Raw genomic sequence first — 23380 nt, 5'->3', positions numbered from 1 at the left:
GCAAGAACCCTTTCATTTCAGAAAAGCGTCATGTGTCCGATAATCCGGACGCTTAAAGCTAAACTATGTTTCTATTCAAAAGCGATTTTAGAGGCAGTTCTATTATCAGCCCGCAAAACGTCTGAAACCGTCCGATAATCCGGACGGAATAAACTTTCAGTACTGGGTAGTATTTCTGCTACAAACAAAGTCAAAGGTGATACAAGTTTGAACACAAAATATAACTGCGAAGAAATATATTGAAGTAACGTCATGTTTTGACAAAAGCATGCAATGTACAACAACTATTTACTAACCTTTTGAAACAAAAATTCAAGCAGAATGAGTGGGGAACAGTAACACGAAATAAGAGAAATAACGACATATTGATGATAATGCCCATCGGTGTTGGGCGACAACCAACCATTCCCACTATGTCTTATCCTGGTTCTGAGTTGCTTCCGTTCAACAAAAATATCGTTTTACCTCTAGGCTCAAAACGTCGGCCAAAACATTTTCAAAACAACGGTACACATGAAGTAATCCAATAAATCCCAGACTGAATAACGAATATAAATACACTACAGCATCGTTACTTTATTGTTTACCTCCTCCTGCCGACACAACCGAAAATGTTTAATATGTAACACGTATTGAAACTTTTTTAAATAATTTCAATGATGTAACATGTCACCCCCGTAGCTCCTTCAAAGTTGCTAAGCATTTTATTGGTAACGCCGAACGTACCCTCATTACCAGACACACAAGGCGCCACGAAATGTAACAGTTTAAAAAGTCGGAAACATCTGAAAGTACTAGTAATATGCAAATATTACGAAAGTTTTACCACTACGGTGTATTTTTTCTCACCGTTCAATCGTCCGGTTATTTTCCTTTTTTTTTCTTCAATGTTTATCGAAGTTTGTTTTTTGGACGATGAGGAAATGTTATTCGCAAAATTTGAACATTTTGAGAAACAAACCCCAGGGCGTAAAATCTCGCGCACATAATTTTACTTCCAGGAATCCAGGGTAAAGCACGTTGCAGCAAAGGTTGAGCTCACACGCGCTAAGCAAGGTACCTGGGAGACTGCTTGGGCCACCCCTTCTCTTACGACACGGGTTAATATAGTGTTGCACGTTTTCTTGGCAGTTTGCCAGGGTTTTAACAACTCCTTGTTAGGTCAGAATAGAATGCAAATTAACAGGTGTCAGGCTTGTGACCAGAAACCAGGACATGACCTAGATTTCCAGGGTAGTCAATACTTTGTGCGCGCACCTGCAGTTGGGATATTTAGTGATCACGTTTTTTGTACGCATGACATGGGAAAACGAAAATCTCAAATGAAACTTACTGTTGGACTACGTGGATTTTACTCTTCTGTATTCGATTTCCACTGGTTCTTACAATGTCAAGTTAAATGGAGCTGGTAAGCATCTTTAGCGCCATTTTAAACTGTGCTCGAACACTTTTGTCATGTCAGTCTGTGGATCCTAAATGTCACCACGTGTTTGGAACTTCAGACAATAAGAATGTAACATGGGGGCTACGTAAATACGGGATTATAAACTACATTCATAAGAATAGTACAGATTTATTCATATCGTTAATCGGCTGTTGTTTACTCCAGAAAATAAACTTTCAATACGTACAATATCAATCTTTCGTACAAAAAACCTTAAAACTTAAAAAAGTGGCGAAATATAACTATAAATGACATCGTGGAACCCCCCGCAATAATACACGAATCCATTTCATTACAGCATCAACTCTCAAGTACCGCAAGCAGTGTGTACCAGTACCCTTCCCTAGGCTATTATAATATACAGTCCCGTGCGAAGATGGATTTAAACTGGATATACTCCCTGCGGTTTTGGCTCAAAATTTATTAAATCGTTATAATTATTATAACAAAATGAGGTGAAATGCATAAGGGTAAGATTTTGTACATGGGAACCTTCACAATCATCGTTTGAAGGAAAAATAAATAACGAAAATTTCAGAATAACTTTGAAGTCCCGTAACATGCTGAGCCCAAGTAACGTTCGATATTTGGTGTAGCCGAGGTCACATAGAGCACGTAGGCCTATATTGACCCGCAGATATAATGGCTAACGGTAAATCGGTAATAATAGAGTTTAATGTGCTAATTTAATGGTTCACATATGATGTTTTATTGTCGGACACATCTTATTTCTTTTCATTTTTCCCTTTCCCATCTTTCTTTCTTTTTTCCTCCCTCTCCATGTATGTGCTGTCTGTTGTTTTATTTTTTTTTTTATCTCTGCTCCAAAATTTCCCGCGAGTGACGAAGATTTTTCTTTTATCTCTGCTCCAAAATTTCCCGCGGGTCACTAAAATTTCCCGGGAACAATGTTCCCATGTTACCTCTTTTTTTCCTGGCCTGAGTATTTTTCCTAGTAACCTTTACAATCTCAATTTAGACACAGAGCTTCGTCCGTCTCTCGTGTCAAAATGGACGAGACGGTACTGTACCACCTCGCGGGGGAATCGAACTTTGAACTTAGCACGCTTTTAATAATATTTGTTAACAAAAAGTGCTGTATGTATTTACCGATATTAAATTGTCGTATGACAGGAAAAAATGTTCCTTGGTAGCTGTAAGTCTCAAAATAGTAAATGATAGTGAGTAAATATTTCTGCACAGAGTTTTTTCAGTGAACTTGTAATCCTTACAGGCTATTGTTATCACGCTGAGGAATGGTCGCGGCCGTGTGACCGCAAATGCTCTAGATAAACACTTCACTCTTTTGTTACTATTGGGCTAGTAAACTTTACATCGGACGTTTTCGGACGCTTTTGGCTTTGAATACTGGGTATGATGGGTTTTTTTCTAACCGGACGCTTGGACGGAACCAGACACTTTCTGACACTTTCAGACGTTTTCAGACGTTTTCGGACGTTTTCGGACGTTTTGAAATCGGACGACTAGGTCAACCTCGACGGAACACCACTGTACTGTGACCCCAAAAGACATTACAAGTACTCTGTCCAGAACTGACATCAGTTGTGGTCATCAATTTAATAGGTCTCCAGAGAGCTACTACTTCCACTCCTGGATAAAACTTCTCCTCCTAGCTAGTGAGACAGTAATAGTGTGTACCCATTATAAATTGTCTTCTGAAAAGTTGGTTTCTAATCTCTAACAGAAAAAAAATGGAAGAAACCAAACCCTTCATACAGAGTGTTGCAAGGAATCTCAAAGCTCAATTGACATTCTAGTTGTCTTCATCAACTTCAAATGAAAAACATTTGCAACCCCCTTCCCCCCAACACACACACATACACACTAGGTAGATAATATTTACCAACAAGGGGTACCTTTGTTAGCCTAAAAAAACATCTTTCTTTCATGTTTTGAAATATATTTTCACACATAGAAGAACGATTGAATCATGATAAAAAGTTAATAGGTCTTGTAACTTGATCATTATTTGATGAGACAATCTTAAAAGGAACTTAACATGTCCGTTGCCCATTATTCCATCCCTGCAATGACATGTATTATTTACTGACTATATTATTGAAATATTATTGAAAGCAATTTATAGCTTTGACCAGATTTATTTTGATACATGTATATGGCGACATATTGAACCCTATCATTCCAATCCAGATGAAACCAGCTTATTCTTCACACAGTACAAACTACCAGATAAGTTTAGCACAGTTGATGTGTGTCATACTGCTGTATAAAATCTGTAGGGAAGTCTCACATGAATATCCCTCTCTTGTCTTAAACGTTTACTGTTCACAGTTCTTATTTCTTCCAAGTCTTTGCCTTATAAAGCGTTGGGGTTACTGACACATTTCAAGCTAAAAGGGGAATTAAAATAAATTCCCTTCATGATGAGCGAGTCTGTCATACTGTAGAGTTTTGTTGGGGATTACTAAACTCTAGAGACTTAATCTAGTCTGTTTTCCATCTAGCCCAAAGGCTCCTTCTTACCAGCTCAAAGGGCTATCCTTACCCCTTGCTGTACAGCACCTCATAGGAATTTAATGTCTTATTTAAATGTTGACATTTTCAAAGTCTCTGCATGACTACTGCAATGTTGTCATTCACAAAACATGGTTGTCACCCTGAATTTTGTGAATCTCAGATGAAAGATATTTCATAAAATTCTGGGTGAAAAGTGCATTTGAAACTTATATATTTGTATTTAAGTTTGAATTTATAATTTATTGCACTGACAATTCTTTGAAGGATATAATTTACTGTACATTATGTGGAGCTGTGTAAGTTAACATCTTGACTTCAAAGCAAAGAGATCAACCTCTTACTGGCAATGTAGGTCCTGTCACTGAGTACTGGAACCCTAGTTTTCTCTGTAGAGGTCAAACATCCTTTGAAGTAACCAGCTAGTGTAAAGTTCAAAAGATTGTTTCCTTTGATAACTTTGGAATTACATATTTTGTTAACTCTGTACTTGCCGAGTTCATCTCTCCATCCTACAGAGTCCAATAGCCCTTTGTTTTCTATAGAGGGTAATGGTCAGTAATTAATGTCAAAGTCTGTAAAACCTTGTAAAGTTGACACATTTGAGATCACCAGAGGTCAGACATCTGAAAATATCTAATGCCAAGAGGAAAGCTTGCATGGAATTCATAGTTAGTTGTGCAGATTCTTGTGGCAGTGTTACATGGAATCTTCTAAATTGTGTAAAACTTGGCAAGAATTCACTACTGTTAATAGCTTGCTGGTTTCTGTTGATGCACTTGTGTGTAACTTGAGCATTGAAGTAAATATGACTACAGGGAAGTGAAATTAACTTGCAAATGTGTATTTTTAATGGACATTCGATGTGACCATATTTCTAGTTTTATTTTGAAATAAAACATGATTACAAAATAACCTGGGATATTTTCTGCTAGAACTATGCTAGAACTATTCGACCCACTGGAAAAGTTACAGTGAAGTCACATAAATTACATGTGCGAATTATGATAAAACAGAGGAGAAATAAATCCTGCCTTATTAAAAAAAATTAACTTAGGGGGACATAGGCAAGAAAGTATGTTGTATTTCTGTAATCTAGTTGTGATGTTAGATGTATTATAATTATATGTTAGTTATATATATGTTACTAATGAGGTCTAATGTTCACAGGCACATGGTGCTAACCCTTGTACTTAATTCAATTGTAATGTAAAACTTCTGATCTTTTTCCCTTTGAAGATGCACCTGTGTGTAACATGAGTATACTGGACTGGGAAGACTGTAGAGAAGTCACATTAACTTGCGAATGTGATGCTGTACCTGATGGTATAACTCAATATTCATTCTTCAACGGAAGTAATAATAGAAATGATGGAACTAGCAACACGTTGACTGTACTTGTTGCCTATGAAACCTCATCTGAATTCTCTTGTAGTGCTACCAATGACATTGGTCCTGGTGTTCAGGCAGATGCAAAGGATCATGATTGTCGCATGCCTGTAGGTGAGTCTTTACAAGATATCCTACAATTACCCAGGTGCCCTTAAAATTATCAATTTGGTAATGGGGTTAAATTTTGTTATTAAACCACTAATGCTATGGTTCTCTTTAATGTGCAGGGCAATTTTGAAGTGTTGCTATAATGCACAGTGACTGCAGTAGATGTAGACTTTTGTTCAGTTTTGCATGGGCAAGAACAAGGTATTTTACCAGAAATTTGGGTGGAGCTTCAAATTGGAATTAATTGATAAATTAACAAATTTCAATTGCTTACCAATCTGTGTGCATTTAATATCAGGGAAGGAGGAAGCTCATCAATGGTGGCAAAGCCAAAAGTCATAAGCCATTGCATATCAGAAATGAGAGCGTGGTGGCCAATATTGGCTGAGGCGTCAGACTGGTGATCCAAGGATTGCTGGTTCGACTCCTGCCTAGTTCATTACCTGTACGTTGTCCTTGGGCAAGATGGTTTACCTCACTTGCCTCTCTCCACCCAGGGGTTAAATGGGTACCTGTGAGGTAACTTGTCATTGGGGGCAGTATATAACTGCTGCCGACTGGAGGGTTTGCCTCTGGGATCGGTTATCATTGACCAGGGGTAATTATGACGTCTGTAAAGCGCTTTGAGACCTAATTGCTGGTATAAAGCACTAGATATCTTAAAAGCAAATATAAAAAAAAAGAGAAAAAATTAAATATTATTAATTATAAAGGCAGATCCTGATACATACAGTACATATACGTGTGTATGTGAAGGTGTATCATGCATTACCCTTAATTTATATTTGATGCCATCACAGTTTAAGCTGGGAAGTGGTCTAGAAGCTAGCTTTGTGACCATGATTAATTTGCTAGAATTACTTCAGGGCAGAATTTGCTAGTCAGTGAAACCTGATTCCCATGTGTTGTTCAACCAGTGCCTACCACATCGGCATTGAGATACATGTATACAGTAGTTTAGGTCATTAACAGTGCATACATTACCTCTACACACTAAATGTGAAGTCGGCCCAAGCTTCCAATATTGAGATATCGTGATCACAGTACAAGGTCTTCACAATTTGTCCCCTGGTGACCCCAATGTATACAACACTTACTATCTAGACTCATGGCAGCCCTCTACTGAATTGGTTTTCCTTTCACAGATCCATGGGTCGAACCGCTGTAGCTTTGCTACTCTAGTTTCTACCTCAAATGCATTTTGGGACACATTCGTTGGGCCGAATTTGTGGGCCCAAGATGTTTGGGACCATTTGGGCCCTTTTTGTTTACATTGCAATAACTCTGCAACTTTAAGTCGGATTGAATCCACACTTGGTATACAGTTACTGGTTACTGGTACATGAAGGCCATCTGGGCCCCAAAATGCACAGGCCCATTTGTGGGGCAGGTGGACCCAGATTTATTTCCGCCTCAAATGCATTAAGGACACATTCTTCGGACCCAAACTTGTGGGGCCCAATATTTTTGTGACAATTTGGGCCAGTTTTATGGGGTTTAGAAGTAATGTCACTAGAGATAAAAAGTTTGCGTTCAAGGGACGCAAGTCTCCCAAAATGTTTGAGTCCCGTTATTAAAGCTTGCGTCCCTTTTCCAACACCAATTGCATTTATTGTATGACCTACTTTTACAAGTGTAGTTGTAAAGATGCGATGGTATCACTCCCTATACTATAGATGTCAATGTTCTACACAATATATTGGGCAGACTTATAGCTTCCCACAAAATTCATAGATTGTCTCAATTGCAACTCATAACATTTTCTGATCAAAACAATGATTCAAATATTATATGATAGTCTCAAAAACAATTCAAGGCCATCAAGTTCTTAACATTAGCGCTCGTTGTCAAAACATGCTGTACCTACTGTATGTGAGGACAGGGCCTAAAGTTATGATATTTTAGTGCACACACATATGATATGTACAGTAGCCTACACCACAAACTTGCGACCTCTACAGAGGGGAAAGTAACATTACAAGTAGTTGCAAACTTTGTTCATTGAGCACCTCAGATGCATATATGTCTGCAGACAATGGGTACAATAATATTAGCCAATCAAATCACTGGAAATTTGTACATGCAATGTCATTGACTATATTTAGCATGAAAATATCGGTCATGGAAATGTTGTTAACCCTGTACCTTGCATTGATTGTTGTGATTTATTTGTTTTCAAACAAATTCAATATCATTGGTAGGATTGGAAGAAATTTTGGTTCTTTTCAGAACAAGTTGTTACAGAAGCTTAAAAGTGCCATCAACATAATAACTTTGCCCCATAAGTTGACAAAGCTGATAAGTTTAACATTTTGCAGATAAATGTTGAATGAGATCTGATTAGTTGTCAATTAAACATTTTGCAGAAAGTTGTTTTTTATTAGAATTAATTAAAAAACATTGTGCAGAAAAATGTTGAATTAACGAGGTATGATTAGTTGCCAATTAAACATTTACAGAAAAGTGCTCACTTGGAATGAAGGGAACAATTAATATCTTGCAGAAATATGTTGAATTGACGAGATATGGTAAGTTATCAATTAAACATTTTGTAGGAAAATGTTCAATTGCTCCGTGAAAGCAACTGAGCAATCCAATATAAGAATGTTCTCTTGTTATCTAAACAGTTTACTGAAAAATGTTGTCTTAATGGGGCAAAGTTTTGTAATGTTGATGGCACTTTTTAGCTTCTGTAAGTTGTGGTTTTCTTAAAGGCATTGAAGACTCGCCCCAAACCATGTGCCCTGCTCTGAAAAAGTTAACTTTCCGTTGCTTGAAAGAGAAGTTTTCTGCTTGTTGGTACAAAATGCAGACAGTAATGAAACGTGATACATTGTTATCTTTAGCTGGACCTGAGATGTCCATCGCTGTATCGTTTGTACACTGTGCTGTGGGTATTGACTGTAGCTGTATGTATTGACTGTACACTAGTGTCTATACACCGACGTTAACAAGCTGTGTGTGTATTTTCCTGGACCAAAATACAAAGTATTTTATTGCTTATTAATGGGCTGTTGTTTACCACAGTTTACCACAGTACCAACTGTCTGAAAAGAGATTTCCCAAAACTACATGCAACTTGAAAGGGGAACTCGCCACTCTTTTCTTAACAACCTATTACAAACAACTGATGTGTATAGAGTGAGCTCTCATTTAATTCAAGATTGTTGCTCCAGATGGTCTCGTAGGCCTTGTTTACACTTACGAACTAACGTTACTTCAAGTCCGCAATGGCAATTAATTTCCTTAGTGTGAACGCCTGCGTACTCATACTTCAAATCTGCGTGCCTTCTTAAAATAATCCTCCTACCGGGGTTCTCTAATCCCTCTTGCGTTCTTAATAAATGTAATGTGAACTGTTGCGGACTTATGGTGACCCAAGATTTCCAGTTAAGTTGTAATATCTGCTCTATCCAGTTGTAATATGACAGGTAGTTTTGAACGTGCACTGAGTAGATCTACGGCACAGATATGTCATAGTGAACAGGGCCCTATTCCATAAAAGTTAAGAACATTCTTATCTAGGACTTTAGAAGAATAATCTTTCTTAAGTCTGTAATTGTTCTTAACTTTAAGAACATTCTCATCTTCTATTTCATAAAGCAACTTAAGAAGAATCCATTCTTATCTTTGTCCTGAAATCGTTCTTAACTTTAAGAATGATCAGCATCATTCTAAAGTGTGTTCTTAAGTGTCACATGTCAATTAGGCGGGAAATTTCAATCAAACACATCATTGCTTATTTAGGTGTTTAATGTGGATGCCAGTGATGGCTATGTATATGGCTTTTGGGCTGCTTGAAAGAGAAAACCAATGAGCTCTACGAAGGGAAAGGGTATTTAGGGACAGAACCAACCCACTACATCAATGGACAGACCGACAGATGCTCTACTTAATATAGAATAGGCTATAATATTGGTGGGGGTGGTGATGGGATGGCAATCACAGCTACTATAATGGGGTAACTATAGAAATGTTCATTTATGACTGGGTTGGGAGGGAGGGGGAAGGGATGAACTACTAGTCGCAAGGTTGGGGAGGGGGAAGAACGATTCTTGACGGAAAGTCGAACTGTTGCCAGACTTCAGACCGTCTTCCTGGGGGAGGGGTCTAAGGGGGTATGGATCCCATCCCCTTTGAAAATTTTGGTTTATATATATGAGGGATTATATGCAAAATGGTGCTATCATTTGCCCTAATTTGCACAGATTTTTTACCTGTATCTTAAGTCTTCAGAATTTTGCGGGTGGGGGGGCAGACACCCCCACCTCGTACGCCTATGGTCGGTACGTTTGTGGTTTCGTTGATAAATTTGTGCCCATAACCCTCCCTTCACAAACTGAATCATAGCTGTTTAGGCAACTAATTATAACTTGAACTACAAAAAAAAAATACCCCAAAAGGTTGCCCAACTTCAGACCGTCGCCCTGGGGGAGTGATCTAAGTGGAGGGGTGTTCCCCTCAACTTTGTGAGAATAATTAAGGGTCCTAGGATATAATAGGGATATAATCTGGTGCTATTGCAACTTTTGAAGCAAATTAATTTAAAAACTATTTTCTTGCCAAATGCCAACCCCCCCAACCCCCTGAACAATTTATTAAAGTGAAACGTGGTAAAAATGGACGATTTTTGGTCAATTTTAACTGAAACTTGCAAATACTTAAATTTACGAAATTCTGCACAACGATTTTTCAATTAAAAAAATCGTTGGGGACCCCTCTAAAAAAATGCAATTATCGCTCCGAAATTGTTTATGTGTGCTTCACCCTATATATAGATTTCCCTACATAAATATATTTTAACATATATAAACTTTGCCCCCCCCCCCTGTCGGCTCTGTCAGATTTTTTTTAAAGGAAATCTTTTATTTTCTTCATTTTTATTTGGCAAGAACATTACAAATTAATACTGGAATACTGGATACTGGAATAGAAATTTTAAAGTGAATTGTAAAATTGTTATATTGTAATGAACATAAGTTGACTTTTACAATTTAGCATTCACGTTAAAAGATATTAAAGGGTAATTCCTCTCGTCCCATATATGACTCAAATAAACGCAGTGTAGGATTTTCAAGGTCGTCTGGAATGACTAGAAATTACGTCGGACTACCAAATCTTTCAAAATGTTGTGTCCAATGTAGAACCATTCGTAAAAAACTTCCGTGTTAATCCAGCCGTTCGAGGATTGTCCTACTCACCATTCCTCTGGAGCACCCTACAGGGGGTCATAACAGAAGCGGCTGTTTGGGAAGATTAACGTAGGCTCCAAGAAAAACCCTGTAGCGTTCATACAGGCCAGGACGGTGATTTGCCTTTTGTCCGTGTTGCTCAACTGGTAGATCTATGTTCTTTGTCTCTCTTGGGGCCAATACTTTCTCAATGCTTTCCAGTTTTCCACCACCTTGGAACTGATATGTACGCCTTATGGTCTCAGAACCATTTTCTAGTCGCTCCACTGTTATCATAGCTCTTTCTTTTCCCAGGGTCTCCCCAACTCTCTCCACTACAATCCGGTATCTCTTCAGAAAGTCCCTATACCATTGTGCTCCTGAAAAAAAGATGATAACATTCTAAGTTCCATACATTTTTTTTCCTCATATATCTATGTTATCGGTAAAACTGGTGTGGCGCCAAGATTTCCCCAACACAGGGGCCAAGGTCTCAGACACGGGGGCTAAGGTCTCCGACAGGGGGCTAAGATCTCCGACAAAAAATCTGGGTGCACAAAATATAATATAAAGTAAAAGAATTAGCCTAGCTTAACTTACAGGGGTCCTTGATAGGGACTTGAGTGTCCCTCCTGTTCCTTTTTTTCTACTAAAGTGATCGTCCAACATTGGTTACCTCATTTGGCCTAGCCTAGTCAACTCTAACAACAGTTAGCCTAGATGGCCTATATGTAATTATGATTCATATATCCTCTATTTTGTTCTCGTTGTGAAGTCGAGGTGGTTTGAACATTTCCACTTCAAGACTCATTTAGAGATCACAAATGTCAACTGTCAAGTCGTGATTACGGTATTCATTTTGTCAGTGGTGCGCATCATTACTTACGCCCAAGCCTAACTAACATTAGGCCTAGCCTATTTGTTACCGTGAGTACAATGACCCTATGCGTAGCTTCTATTACATATAATACGTAGCCCTAACACTACAGTAGGCGTAGTCTAACAGTAACAGTAACACTACAGTAGGCATAGCCTACACACAGTTACCGTATGGATGCTTCACTCGAGCAGTTTTAGTACACCTTTCTGCTCTAAAAAAACACTTTTTTGATGGTATTTAATAAGAACAAAACTACCTGTGAACAGTTTTATTGGGTATTTCATTATTTTGGATAAAAAACTGCAAAGAAGGAAAGCTTTAGTCATTTACTTACCATTTCTTATTTTCTTTTGTGAGCAAGACGGTTGGTTTAAGAGAAAAAGTTTCAGACAAAGTTGGCGCTACAGGTCAAAGGTCACATTTAGCCATTTTCAAAGTTATAAAAGATACAAACTTTTAATAAATTCTTAAATAATCGTTCGTAACTTAAGAAGATTAATCATTCGTAAGATACAAACTATTTGTCGTTAAAACTTCTCAAGTGACTTACGAAGAAATATTAAAAAAGATTCATAAGTAATCTTTATGAAATAGGGCCCAGATCAGTGAGGTAAACCAATGTTGTATTTGTTCAAGTATTAGACCATTGCCTTTCTTAACCAACACTACCTAGCGACACTATAAGTGCACCCATTTCATTTTTCTTTGCATCAATTCAACCAACACTGCAGAAAAGTCACCGTTAAGGTTGTTCGACTAAAACTGAATGACAGTCCACCTTATCGAATAAACTTGAATTCATTATAAGCCAAACTCATCTGTGATTTGATATTTATTTCAAAACGGAAGAAATCGGTTGCTACGGCAGTTTACTAAAAGGCTCAAACCATATGGCCTTGCCTCTAATGGAATTACAATAGCCTATATGCATAGACCTTACTAGGTCTTAAGACCTATCTTTGAATGCCTTCGATGTTGGATTAGCCTCAAATATGACATCAGCAGTAAAACAGTGACTAGCAAGATCGTTCGCTCATGAATTTGAAGGGTTTGGAAGAAATTCAAATCTGGGTTAACATGTTATGGTAATGCCAGTACGGAATGGTTTGAATACAGTATACTGTTTATGTGCGATGATTGTACGTTGCCGTGCAGTGGTGTACGGAGTACAGTACATACTAGTACAGAACATAAGACAATGGCAAAGCACAGGGGGAATGTAAACAGCTGATATGACCTTTTCACACCTGAGCATTATATTAATCACGCAAGCGGACGAAACTTACTCGTTCTGAAATGTGAATGGGTCTTGTTTTTGGATGGATTTGCAACTTACATCACAGGGTGCATAGATGCCTACCATTTGCCTATAGAGGCTATGTGGGGCATCCTACTGCATATTATGCATACATTGCACATTGTCCAGAATTTGACATTTCTTTGCTGTGTCTTTAGTCACAGTTTATGCATCTGACTTATTACATGGTACTACTGTAAGCAATGCCTTCTTTGCAAAGAAACCGAAATCAATGGGAGTCATGTCACTAAAAAATTGTAGGGGATATTTCTAAATGCCCATTATTATTATTGCTAATGCCAGGTACACAGTTTAGGTTTTAAAATTCTAGTAACAGGTGAATTCCATGGAATTGATGCATTTTTCACTAAAAATCAACTTTAGGTTGCAGTCACTTGAGGGAGATATTTGATATACATGACAGTTAAACTACCCAAAACAGGTTTCACCTGGCTTATAACGTGTTTCTCCTTACTGCAGCATGCATTTAACCGTCAAGTGCTGCAGGGAACGAAAAATTAGCAAAATGTCCTAAAGTTCAGATATCCCTTTTAATAGTTGGCATGATTCCAGAAATGACCAACTTTGTACTGAGTATGAAGTCACCTTGAGACCTTTCACCTTCTGCAAAGTTACAGGTGTCTATATGAATATAAGTCTTTGTGTGATTTCTTGAAATAATGAGTGTGGACATGTCCCATCAGTCACAGTTTTTTAACATTTGTTTTTGTCACAAGCCAACAGAATGATTTCAGCTGTTGTTGGGGGTATATCTATCTAGTACTACTCAGGGCCTAATCTGGCATGAGCAGAGATATTTCAATTGTGTTTAGGGTTATGTGCTAGACAACCTGAAACTTCTGTCCCATCAGTCACAGAATTAGGCTGCATGTGTGGTGTAATGCAAAATGGGGAAATCCAGTGCTGAAAGACAGCGAAACAGGAGGGAACGTTTGAAAGCAGAGGGGAAATATGATGCATACAAAAAAACACAATCAGCATACCGCAAACAGTGGGCCCACAAGAAGAAGCGGGAGATGTCTTCACAACAGAAACAAGAGCGCCGAGAACGTGAACGAAAACGCAAATCAGAATACAGGTACAGTATATTTCTTCAAATTAATTTGTTAGATCATGTTATTGAAAGCAGCTTGTGTCACTGACATGATGGTGACATGATGAAGTGTTTATTGACCTGTGACGGTTATCCTGAATCAAGATTGGTATACTTTTCAGATCTTCTTTCAGATTTTACTGTCCCATCAGTCACAGGTTCAGATAGTACAGCCTATATTGGACAGTTTGCAATGCCTAAAAGTAGTAGTACTACAAGAATAGTGTCGTTCCATTCATACCTAATTTCCTAAAAAGAAATGACAAAACAACTATTATCATCTACAGCAGTGACATGCACAGAGGTTTGTGAGGAGGGCTGGATCACTGCATACAGGCCCTTCTGTCCAAAATTTGAGGAATGCAATGTTCTTGGATCACAGAACAATGAGGCCGAGTTGAAGGAACTGGTGGGTCTATCAGGGGGAAAAAGAACCTGAAGCACTGTACAACACACTCCTGGTTGGCAGTATCACCACAGGAGTACCCATCACACAAGTGAATTAGTACCCACAGAACCACTAGGCTGTAACTTCAATGGTCAATGTAAGGTCCAATCCAATCATTGGTAAGGCCAGGTGGATCCTTTTTATAGTCTATGTATGCCCCTTTGCCTATTAGTTTTGGCTCTTTCTTCATGGGATATTGATCACTTTAGTATTTTGGGGAAAATGGAGAAACATGGCTAAAAAAAATTGTATTAGACTTTCACTATATGATGGGCAGATTGGACCCTAATCCACAGTTGAAAGTACAGTATCTCGGTACTTTTGCTGCCCAGGGTTAAGCTCAGCATATTGTCAAAAGCTCATGTGACTTAAATGACTTCATCAATGTTATAATTAGTATCCTGTTCATTATCAATGTTTGCATGTTTCAAGGCTCAGCTCGTTCTGTTGTTGTTAATAAATAAAATGCAAGTTTCAAATGCATATGGATTGTGTTTCATTTTTCCAGTTGTCAGTACTTGATACACAGAAGTGGGATGACATGAGTCCCATACATGGGCAACATACCTCACCAAATATGGGCCCAAACAGCTTTCCCAGTGAGGCCCCAACAAATCACACACCCATGACTCAGTCATATGGGGCTATATGAAACAGCAAGTGTGGAATGGAACAGCATTTTCCCATGGGCCTGTGTCTGTTCTACATATGCCAGTTGCTTCTATGGGATGCTCATATGGCAAACCAATGGGGGACCCATACCCCCATGGGCCAACTCAAGTGGGCCCTACCTGTTATGACTATGGTTGGCTAGAGCCCAGATAACCCAAGTTTAATGCTAGTTGGCACCATATGTGGATGCAAACTGAAGTTAGAGCAAAACAAAATTTGCCATAATTTTGGAGGAGATAGCGTCCCATCAGTCACAGAGCTTCTGTCCCATCAGTCACAAGGGAAACGCAACTGTGTAAAATAGTTAATGCCAATAGTCTCTCAATGGTGGTGCTCTGATATACAGTAGCTACATTAAGTAGCTACCAGGAGGGGTATATACCCAACTCATTCTTTCCATTCTAAGATAGCGCTTACAAGTTAACTAAACGTACCTAAAAATGGTGGTCCTCAAATGTCCCATCAGTCACAGGGCTACTCTAAGTGCTCCCTATCAAAAAGGAACACACTTACAGTATGTGAACAGTTCTTCAATGATGGACCAACTGGGGGTTGCCCAAGTGAATGTTGCAATTTATAGCCTTCTGCCCTCTCCCACTTCTCAACAATATAACTTTCTTTGTTGAACTTTTCTATCAAATGTCCCATCAGTCACGCTGGAATTCACCAACAATGCTGGATAGTTTTGACTGATGCAAGGAACACCACATTCTGAGTGTCCTGGTGAAAGTTGCTTCCATTTCCATATACACTGATAGTGAAATGTATGGTCTGCTTTATTATTTCTTTTTTCCTTGGATTGGAACTTACATATGTGATGTGAAACTTAAACATGTTCAATAGTGATATTGTGAGTCATATTCATATGCATCCCAATCTTGTACAGGTAGTTAAAAAAGGTCATTTGATATTGAAGAAAAACACAAAACATTTGTTAGTGCACTTCTGTGACATCACACAGGTCTGTTTGTCTTGAATGCACTGCAAAATATCTGTAAATACTTTAAATCTTGGAAAGGATGTTAACAGGAATAAGATTAAACTTTTATCTGTCAAATGAACATAATCCTTTTAGATAATATGGGCAATTAGTTTTCATATCATATTGTTTTGAAATTTAGCAGAATTGCCCACCATTCTGCAGTTGTGAGAAAGGAGATCTAAGGAAATCATATCTTGGTGTATAAAATTACTGTAATGCGGAATATGATACCTAAATAGTGACAATTAACTTATAATTATCTTACAAACTTAATTGTTGTTGGAGCACTACTGACAAGGATCAATCACAGAACTTAAAGTAGTTCATTAATTTTGGATACACATTTTCTTGTAAATCTTGAGTACTCAATGGTTTGTAAAGATTTTAATAATTTTGAATTCATGTGAATTACTGGTTAAATTTAACCATTTGTGTCCATATAGGTTTAAGAGTTCTCTAAAAGATTAATTTCTTTACTTACTGCAATTGGCTTGTTTTGTAGAGCAGCTACTTTTGTTTCAGATTTGGCGGTATATAAATCCACTGTATTATTATTCATAATTTTAGTTGATTTCTTGTACAGGCATCTTAGTTTGATGTTCAGCCAAGTATTGTTTTCTCTGTTGGTTTGTTAAGGTGGTGTTCATTCACTTGTTTGTAAATCAATGGCTGCCTGTATTCTCGGTGAAGCAAATAATTTTCTTTGTTTGTGGATTAACATTTGAATATAGAACATTTTGTGTAAGACTTACTGTATTTTGATTCCAATGAAAAATTCATATTCTACAACAGTTTGAAGTTCATTACCTTTATGAAATCAAAAATATGAGTTACAAGATTAAGTATCTATAATTTTGAAGATCATACACAGTTCTGAAAATGTCATTGCACAAATTAAATGAGTATACAATCAGTTCCTTCACACAAATTTCCATTCCTTGTTGGGAAGGTGGAATGGGAAAGTTTTCATGACTCAGCTTTCCATTCTACTGATATTATGTCTTCATCAGCATCTTTTCACAAGCCCAGGGATTAATTTGCCATATTTTTATACATCATACTTGACATACTGTACTTATTATTAAATTGTGCCATTGGAATGTTCCCATGGAGCAATATGTACTTAGTTGTTATTGCAGTTTGGGAGGAAAACTGGAGTTAATGGAAGGAAAAATCAATCTCCTAAGCTTTAAGCTCAGACTGGCATACAAGTTTATTACCTTACAGTAAGTATTTAACTTCATATGATCCATGGCAAGTTATATCACTATATGCCTGGATATGATTGTAAACTCAAGTAACTCTAGAACTACAGTATACAATGAAGCAAAAAGAAATTGTCTTTAGCAGTAAACATCTTTTCTTTTCTTGTTTATTGCAGAATCTGGTGGTTTAACAACAGGGGCCATTGTTGGCACTATTGTTGCGGTGATTGTAGTTGTTGTTTTCCTTGTAATAGCAATGATGACGTGCAAGCGTGGTAAGTTTGTCTTTCACATTTACATTTGAAAATATATTTAAAGGAATGAAACTTTTCATGTATGTACACAGGAATCAGTGGAATGCTCAAAGTACAAGTTTGAATTTGTGTAACGTTCAATTGAATTTTGTTCATATATTTTAGTTTTCCTTTTTTTCCATTTATTTGTGCCTTTCTTGGTAAACATGCCCCATATACATAATTTACAGAATGTAAGCAATGTGTTGGACGCTAAATGCATGGAGAAAAGTCTTGGATAATATAAACAGTATCATATAAACAAATTCAATATACCCTTAAGACATGTACAGCATTGTTACGAACTCAGGATTCTGTGTCCAGGACGCAATGTTTGGCCAGGGATGCAAACTTTTTATTGAGAAACAGACCCCAAGTATACACACTCACAACTAGGTCAACGGAAAACATAACAAAACACATTTTTGAATGAACATCTTTCATTATTTCTTTAATAAAAAACACTTCTTCTGAAAAGAATCAAAAGTTCTCCTATTCCTACAGATCATTGAATTTGTTTGAAAATAAATATATCATAACAATCAACTGCAAGGTACAGGGTTAACAACACCCCATTACAGAAATTTTCATGCTAAAAATAGACAATGATGCTTTTCCAAAATTCCTGTGATTTGATTGGTTAATAGTCCCCATCCATTGTCTTTGAATATTCTTGCACCTGTAGTGCTCAATGAACATTACTTGCAACTGTAGTGCTCAATGAACATTACTTGCAACTGACTTTCCCCTGTGTAGAGATAGTGAAGTTTGCGGTAAAGGCTATCATGTGTGTGCACTCCAATATCATAACGTTAGGCCTTTTCACATACAGTACGTAAACATTTTGACAACAAAGATGCACTTGCATTGTTTCTGAGACTATCACGTAATATTTGAATCATTGTTTTGATAACAAAATGTTAATGAGTGGAGAAAATCTATGAATTGTGTGGGAAGCTAACATCTCTGATCCTGAACAGGATATTTCAGCTCACAGTATGTTTCTTCTCTCAGCATTAAGAGTTGCTAATTAATGTAAAATGTGCATTCTTACCATCAGTAGTTTCTGTTGCAAACATTTCTTGCAGTCATATGACAATGTGCTTCAGTAAATGTTATTTTGGCCCAGCATTCGTGTGTAAACTACTGTACTTTGGAACATTGAACTGATTTTTGTTTTAATCTACGTTGCGTAAAAAGCTATTCACATAGACCTACTGTAATTTTCGTATAGATGATTGCTTGCAAAGAGCCCAGGATAAATGTTGGATCAGATTTTAAGGATTTGCGCATGTGTAGTTGAAAATGAAGCTCGAACAGGCATGTACATGCAGTAGTACAGTGAACTGGAATTTAGCGAGAGATGATATATTCACACTGTAGGTACTGGTATTTTTGAAGATTTGGTTGTTGGAATCGCTGCAAGGTCAAAGCATGGAGCTACTACTAGTGCTGTGCCGTTTACACGTTTAAACGTGTAAACGAACGAAACATCGTTTAAACGTTTAATAAAACCTTATGAACGTTTAAACGAAACTATGATATCAACTGAAAATTAAATTATTGGCAAAAATCGCGTATCAATTCCCGTGTTTATTTTGTCTACTACGAGAAATAACAACACAACTTACGATCAGTCGAATCATAAACCGCGAACGTAATCCTACTTTTGTCCCCCCCCCCGATGTATCCGGCGATATGAATGGCTTAAACTTGAACGCTGTTATCCTTTTGTGAAAACTTCCTGATTGGCGGCACAAGTGTACTTTATATCGAGCCGACAGCGGCGGCGCAGATAATCCAGTCAATGCATGCTCGATCGAAATGATTACAATCCCTGTCCATCACGTTGAACTCTCCGAACAGATAATACCGGGTGGAATACTCGACTTGGTAATAGTTGTTCAAATACATGATCAAAGGAAATGTATCGATTGGAGATCGTAAAAAAAAGCTCTGAAAATCAGTAGAGAAATTACCAATTGTGTACGAAAACTAAGTTGGTACACCTTTCAAATTTTACGAAAGATTCAGTAAAACACTTTCGAAAAATTCACGCGAAACTGGCAAATCGTGCTAAATGCAACTAATGTCATGTATACAAGGCTCTAGTACACCCATTTATGAATAAACTGTAATACCAGATCTGGTGTTATGGGGGGGGGGAAGTATTTTCTAGAATTTCCAAATATACGGAAAAATAATGTCCTACCATAGTTAAGTGTATAGCAAATAGCCTAACCACCTCGTCTGTAACGGATCTCACGTAACTACAAAAACACAACCAATCGTATTTTGCGAACTTGACGTTTTCTACAAGAACATGGAAATAATGTTAAGCATTAGTTAATCATGCCGTGTGGCCTAAAACATTTTATTACAAGGTTTACTTCATAAAGATGACCATAGCTTGATATCGTGTGCTGCGTGTATGAACTGTGCCTCGTGTATCATGGGGAATACTCCATGAAACGTTTCTTGGAAACGTGCCAAAAATGTTAACAAACAGGTGTTAGACAGATGAGCGCGCAGTTGTTTGGCAAGGTACCTGGGAAAATTCTGAGCACATTTACAGTATCCTACCGTAGTATTTAAGTTAAGTTAAACCGTACTGCAGTTGGTAAACTGATGTACGTTTAGTGCGCGCTATTCATTGTTAGGCATTCTAGAAACGGGCCTTTGCCGAACGTTTTTTGTTTCATAATATCGGAGGTTCTGTAAGTTAAACTTTTTAAAGATTGTAAAACAGATTAAAGCAGCATTTTGCATTGGGTCGCTTTTTTCCACCTTTTTAACATGTGCATCGATTTTTTTACATGTATCAATTATAAAACAGCAAACTAAGATACCATCCAAGTTTCATCCTGCCAAGAGCGTTAATTAGCGAGTAATTAACGATTTATATCGATAATGAGTAAAAGTGTCCCCGACAAAGTTTTCATATCTCCAAATCCACTAGTTTGAATTCCACCAATCAGTGAATAGTATGTTTATTCATGAGCATTTTACGTTTGGTCGCCGTTTTCTACTTTTTTGACATGTCCATCGAGTTTTTTACATACATCAAATCACAAAACAGCAAATTAAGATATTAGCCAAGTTTTTCCCTGCCACAAACGTTAATTAGCGAGTATTCCACATACAAAATTAAATCGCATTCAGTTCCCAAACCCACTAGTTTGAATTCAACCAATCAGAGATGCAGGTTTAGTTATGAGCCGTTGCTAAAAATAGATTCAAGACTTTGCGTTGGTACAACTCCCTGGTACAACTGCCATATAGACTGTACACAAATCAAGCGTGTTGTTATATTACGTATCTGTCAATGACGTTCGTAGTGTTTAAATATTCATATTATGGGCGAGGTTTATTGGGTTCCCAACGGAAAATATCTTGGAGAACAACACAGTTGAAAGTTGCAATTTTTTCGACTTTTATGCCACCATTTGAAGTAAAATATAAATAGATAAGCTAGTTATGTATGTCGTTATGGCATAGTGGAGTCAGTGAGGTTGAGAAATACCAAAGTCGAGGACGCAAAATGCTGCTTTAAATCTCTTTTCTATTTATAACATAATACAGCTACTGTAACTTGTCATTTAAAATATTTCATCAGCTTCGTGACAATTTAAATTAAAAAAGTTGTCAGTATTTTGCATCCTCAACTGCGAATTTTTTTATCGCCAGACACGCAAAAAATTCCTTTTCCTTTTCCGGGGTCTTCGCCCCACCAGGGCCCTAGGGCGGTCCCCTGGACCCCACGCCTTTATGCTCAGTGTTTTCTCGCGATATTTGCGAACGTTTAAACGTATAAAAACAAAAAATCGGCCGTTTAAACGTTTAGGTCTTTAAACGAAAACTCACAGCCCTAGCTACTACAGAGTTGGCGAGTTGGGAAGTAGAAGGGCAGATGGAGGAGGGGGCTGGGGGTAAAATGGATTGGAACGGCAGGGTGGTCGAAAAGCAGGGGTGGGCCTGGTCGCCCCTGAAAAGCAGCGAAAGGTCAAATTTTGAAAATTTTGTCAATCTAATAATAGCAAGAGTAATGCATTGATGAACTCACTTAAGTACTACTGCATATACTGTTTTGCATGAACCTGCCTGATCCCTTAGAACCAGGGTCTTGAAGTCTCGATAATGAAAATCTTTGTCTGGAAGGTTACTTGAAATTTCTCTTACCGTACAAACTGCAGCAAGGAATGACAAATCCATTGGCCTAAAGTATTAATTAATCTACAAGTTTTTTATAAGAACAGTAGCATGTATACTTCTATCCTCTATACACATTGCATTGGAAATCTTTCAAGTTACCAGTATGCATAAACATTATCCATTATTTGACATTGCTGTTAGGAAATTTGACTCCCATGTTTGTTTCAAATATATTTAGAAATAACATTCAAAGAATTCTGATTTTTTTTTTAACAAGATTAATTTTGACCAGGTTAATGTGGCATTTCATATGAACTGCCCTTTTCGAGATGTTGTGGGCACTGACTTTCTGCTATCTCTGACTGTATTTGTGAAAGTATTCCAACTAAAATCTTGGATTAATGTTGGAATAGGCACAGTGTTTGCATTGTTTAAAGGTTATCAATATTGTCTCTAAATTTGAGCATTAAAATCAGTCCAGATGCAGGCTCTGATCATTCAAATTGTTCTTCTTTTATCGAGGATTGTGAATTAATATGAAGCTATAAGAAAAGGAAAAGAATTTTTGAAGGTTGCAGAAAATTATTAACTACTAACAAGATTTTGACATATAGTCAGGTGGGGTAAAGAAAACAGTCTACCTAAAGTTTGATATAGCAAGAGATACATTTATGATTTTCATCATTTTTTATTCTTTTCAACTGGCAAGTAGGAACGTCTTCTGACATAACTGGCAGAAATTTTGTTTTTTGCAAAGAATTTAAATACAAAATTTGAAAAAAACATTGTTTTTTTTTACCCCCATATTTACCCATTTTTTGGGCAAAAAAAACTTTGTGGGGGTAAAAAAAAAACTTTGTTATAATAGAATATAGTTCTAGAAAATTGAACAAGTCAAATTGTATGAATGAAAATCCATTTTCCTGGTCTTTCAGTGTAGTTCAAGGTATGTTGTAAAGACTGCTTTTCTGCAGCATGGTTCCTTGCCATTTCACTCTAAATGGTATGGTGTCAACTTTGAAACATCAACCTTTTTGTGGTAGGTTTCCTTCCATGTTTGGTATACAACTGATGTGTGTATAAACATATGCTCAATATAAAAATTGTCAAAACATTGATATTAGATATTTGTAGGTCTATGGTATTTGTAATGTCTATAGCTCGATCGTTGATCTGTAAATGACAAACTGCATGAATTTTAAAGCTCTCCCTCATAAAATTGTTAGGGGTTGGAATATCTGAACGTTAGACTGTATATTAAATGATAACAAGGTCATCCTCTTCAAGGTGAGTGTTATAATTATAAACATGGAAACAGGAAACCTTGTATTCTGACAATATGAATGTCTGTAAAATGCTGTAAACCATATATGCTAAGTACTGTAAACCGACCAGATATAATTACCCATAGATTTTCATAATTACCCATAGGCCAAAGCTGTTTATCATTCCATGGCTACAGTTACTTGTATATAGCCTTACTGATGTACATACATTTTAAAGTGGTCTGTTATATATGATACATGTGGGTTGCAAATGGATTATTAGCTCATACCAGCATGCTGGTGTGAGCTATTGTTACAGTGCGGCGTCTATCACTCTATCACTCTATCTGTCAACAATTGGTAAAACCGCTCCCACTCGCACAGTGTTTGATGGAATTTCATGAAACTTGGACACAAGGACCATTGGGTATAGGGCCATCAGAGATGGTCCAAAATTTGGG

The 23380-nt window shown here is 37.3% G+C and overlaps 1 protein-coding gene across 2 annotated transcripts in view; it reads left to right on the top strand.

Annotated features, from left to right (window-relative positions):
- Positions 1-23380, top strand: part of LOC139977424 (uncharacterized) — a 118736-nt gene that overhangs the window by 77715 nt on the left and 17641 nt on the right. For both annotated transcript variants that reach the window (XM_071986740.1, XM_071986741.1), the window contains exons 6-7: positions 5180-5443; positions 17386-17484. In XM_071986740.1, the coding sequence (XP_071842841.1) occupies positions 5180-5443; positions 17386-17484 (363 nt within the window). The remainder of the gene's footprint in view (positions 1-5179; positions 5444-17385; positions 17485-23380) is intronic.

The sequence above is a fragment of the Apostichopus japonicus genome, chromosome 12, assembly GCF_037975245.1.
Source record: "Apostichopus japonicus isolate 1M-3 chromosome 12, ASM3797524v1, whole genome shotgun sequence".
NCBI classification, from domain to species: Eukaryota; Metazoa; Echinodermata; class Holothuroidea; order Aspidochirotida; family Stichopodidae; genus Apostichopus; species Apostichopus japonicus.
The sequence above is the reverse complement of the archived record's forward strand: the minus strand, read 5'-3'. Positions and strand labels throughout refer to the sequence as shown.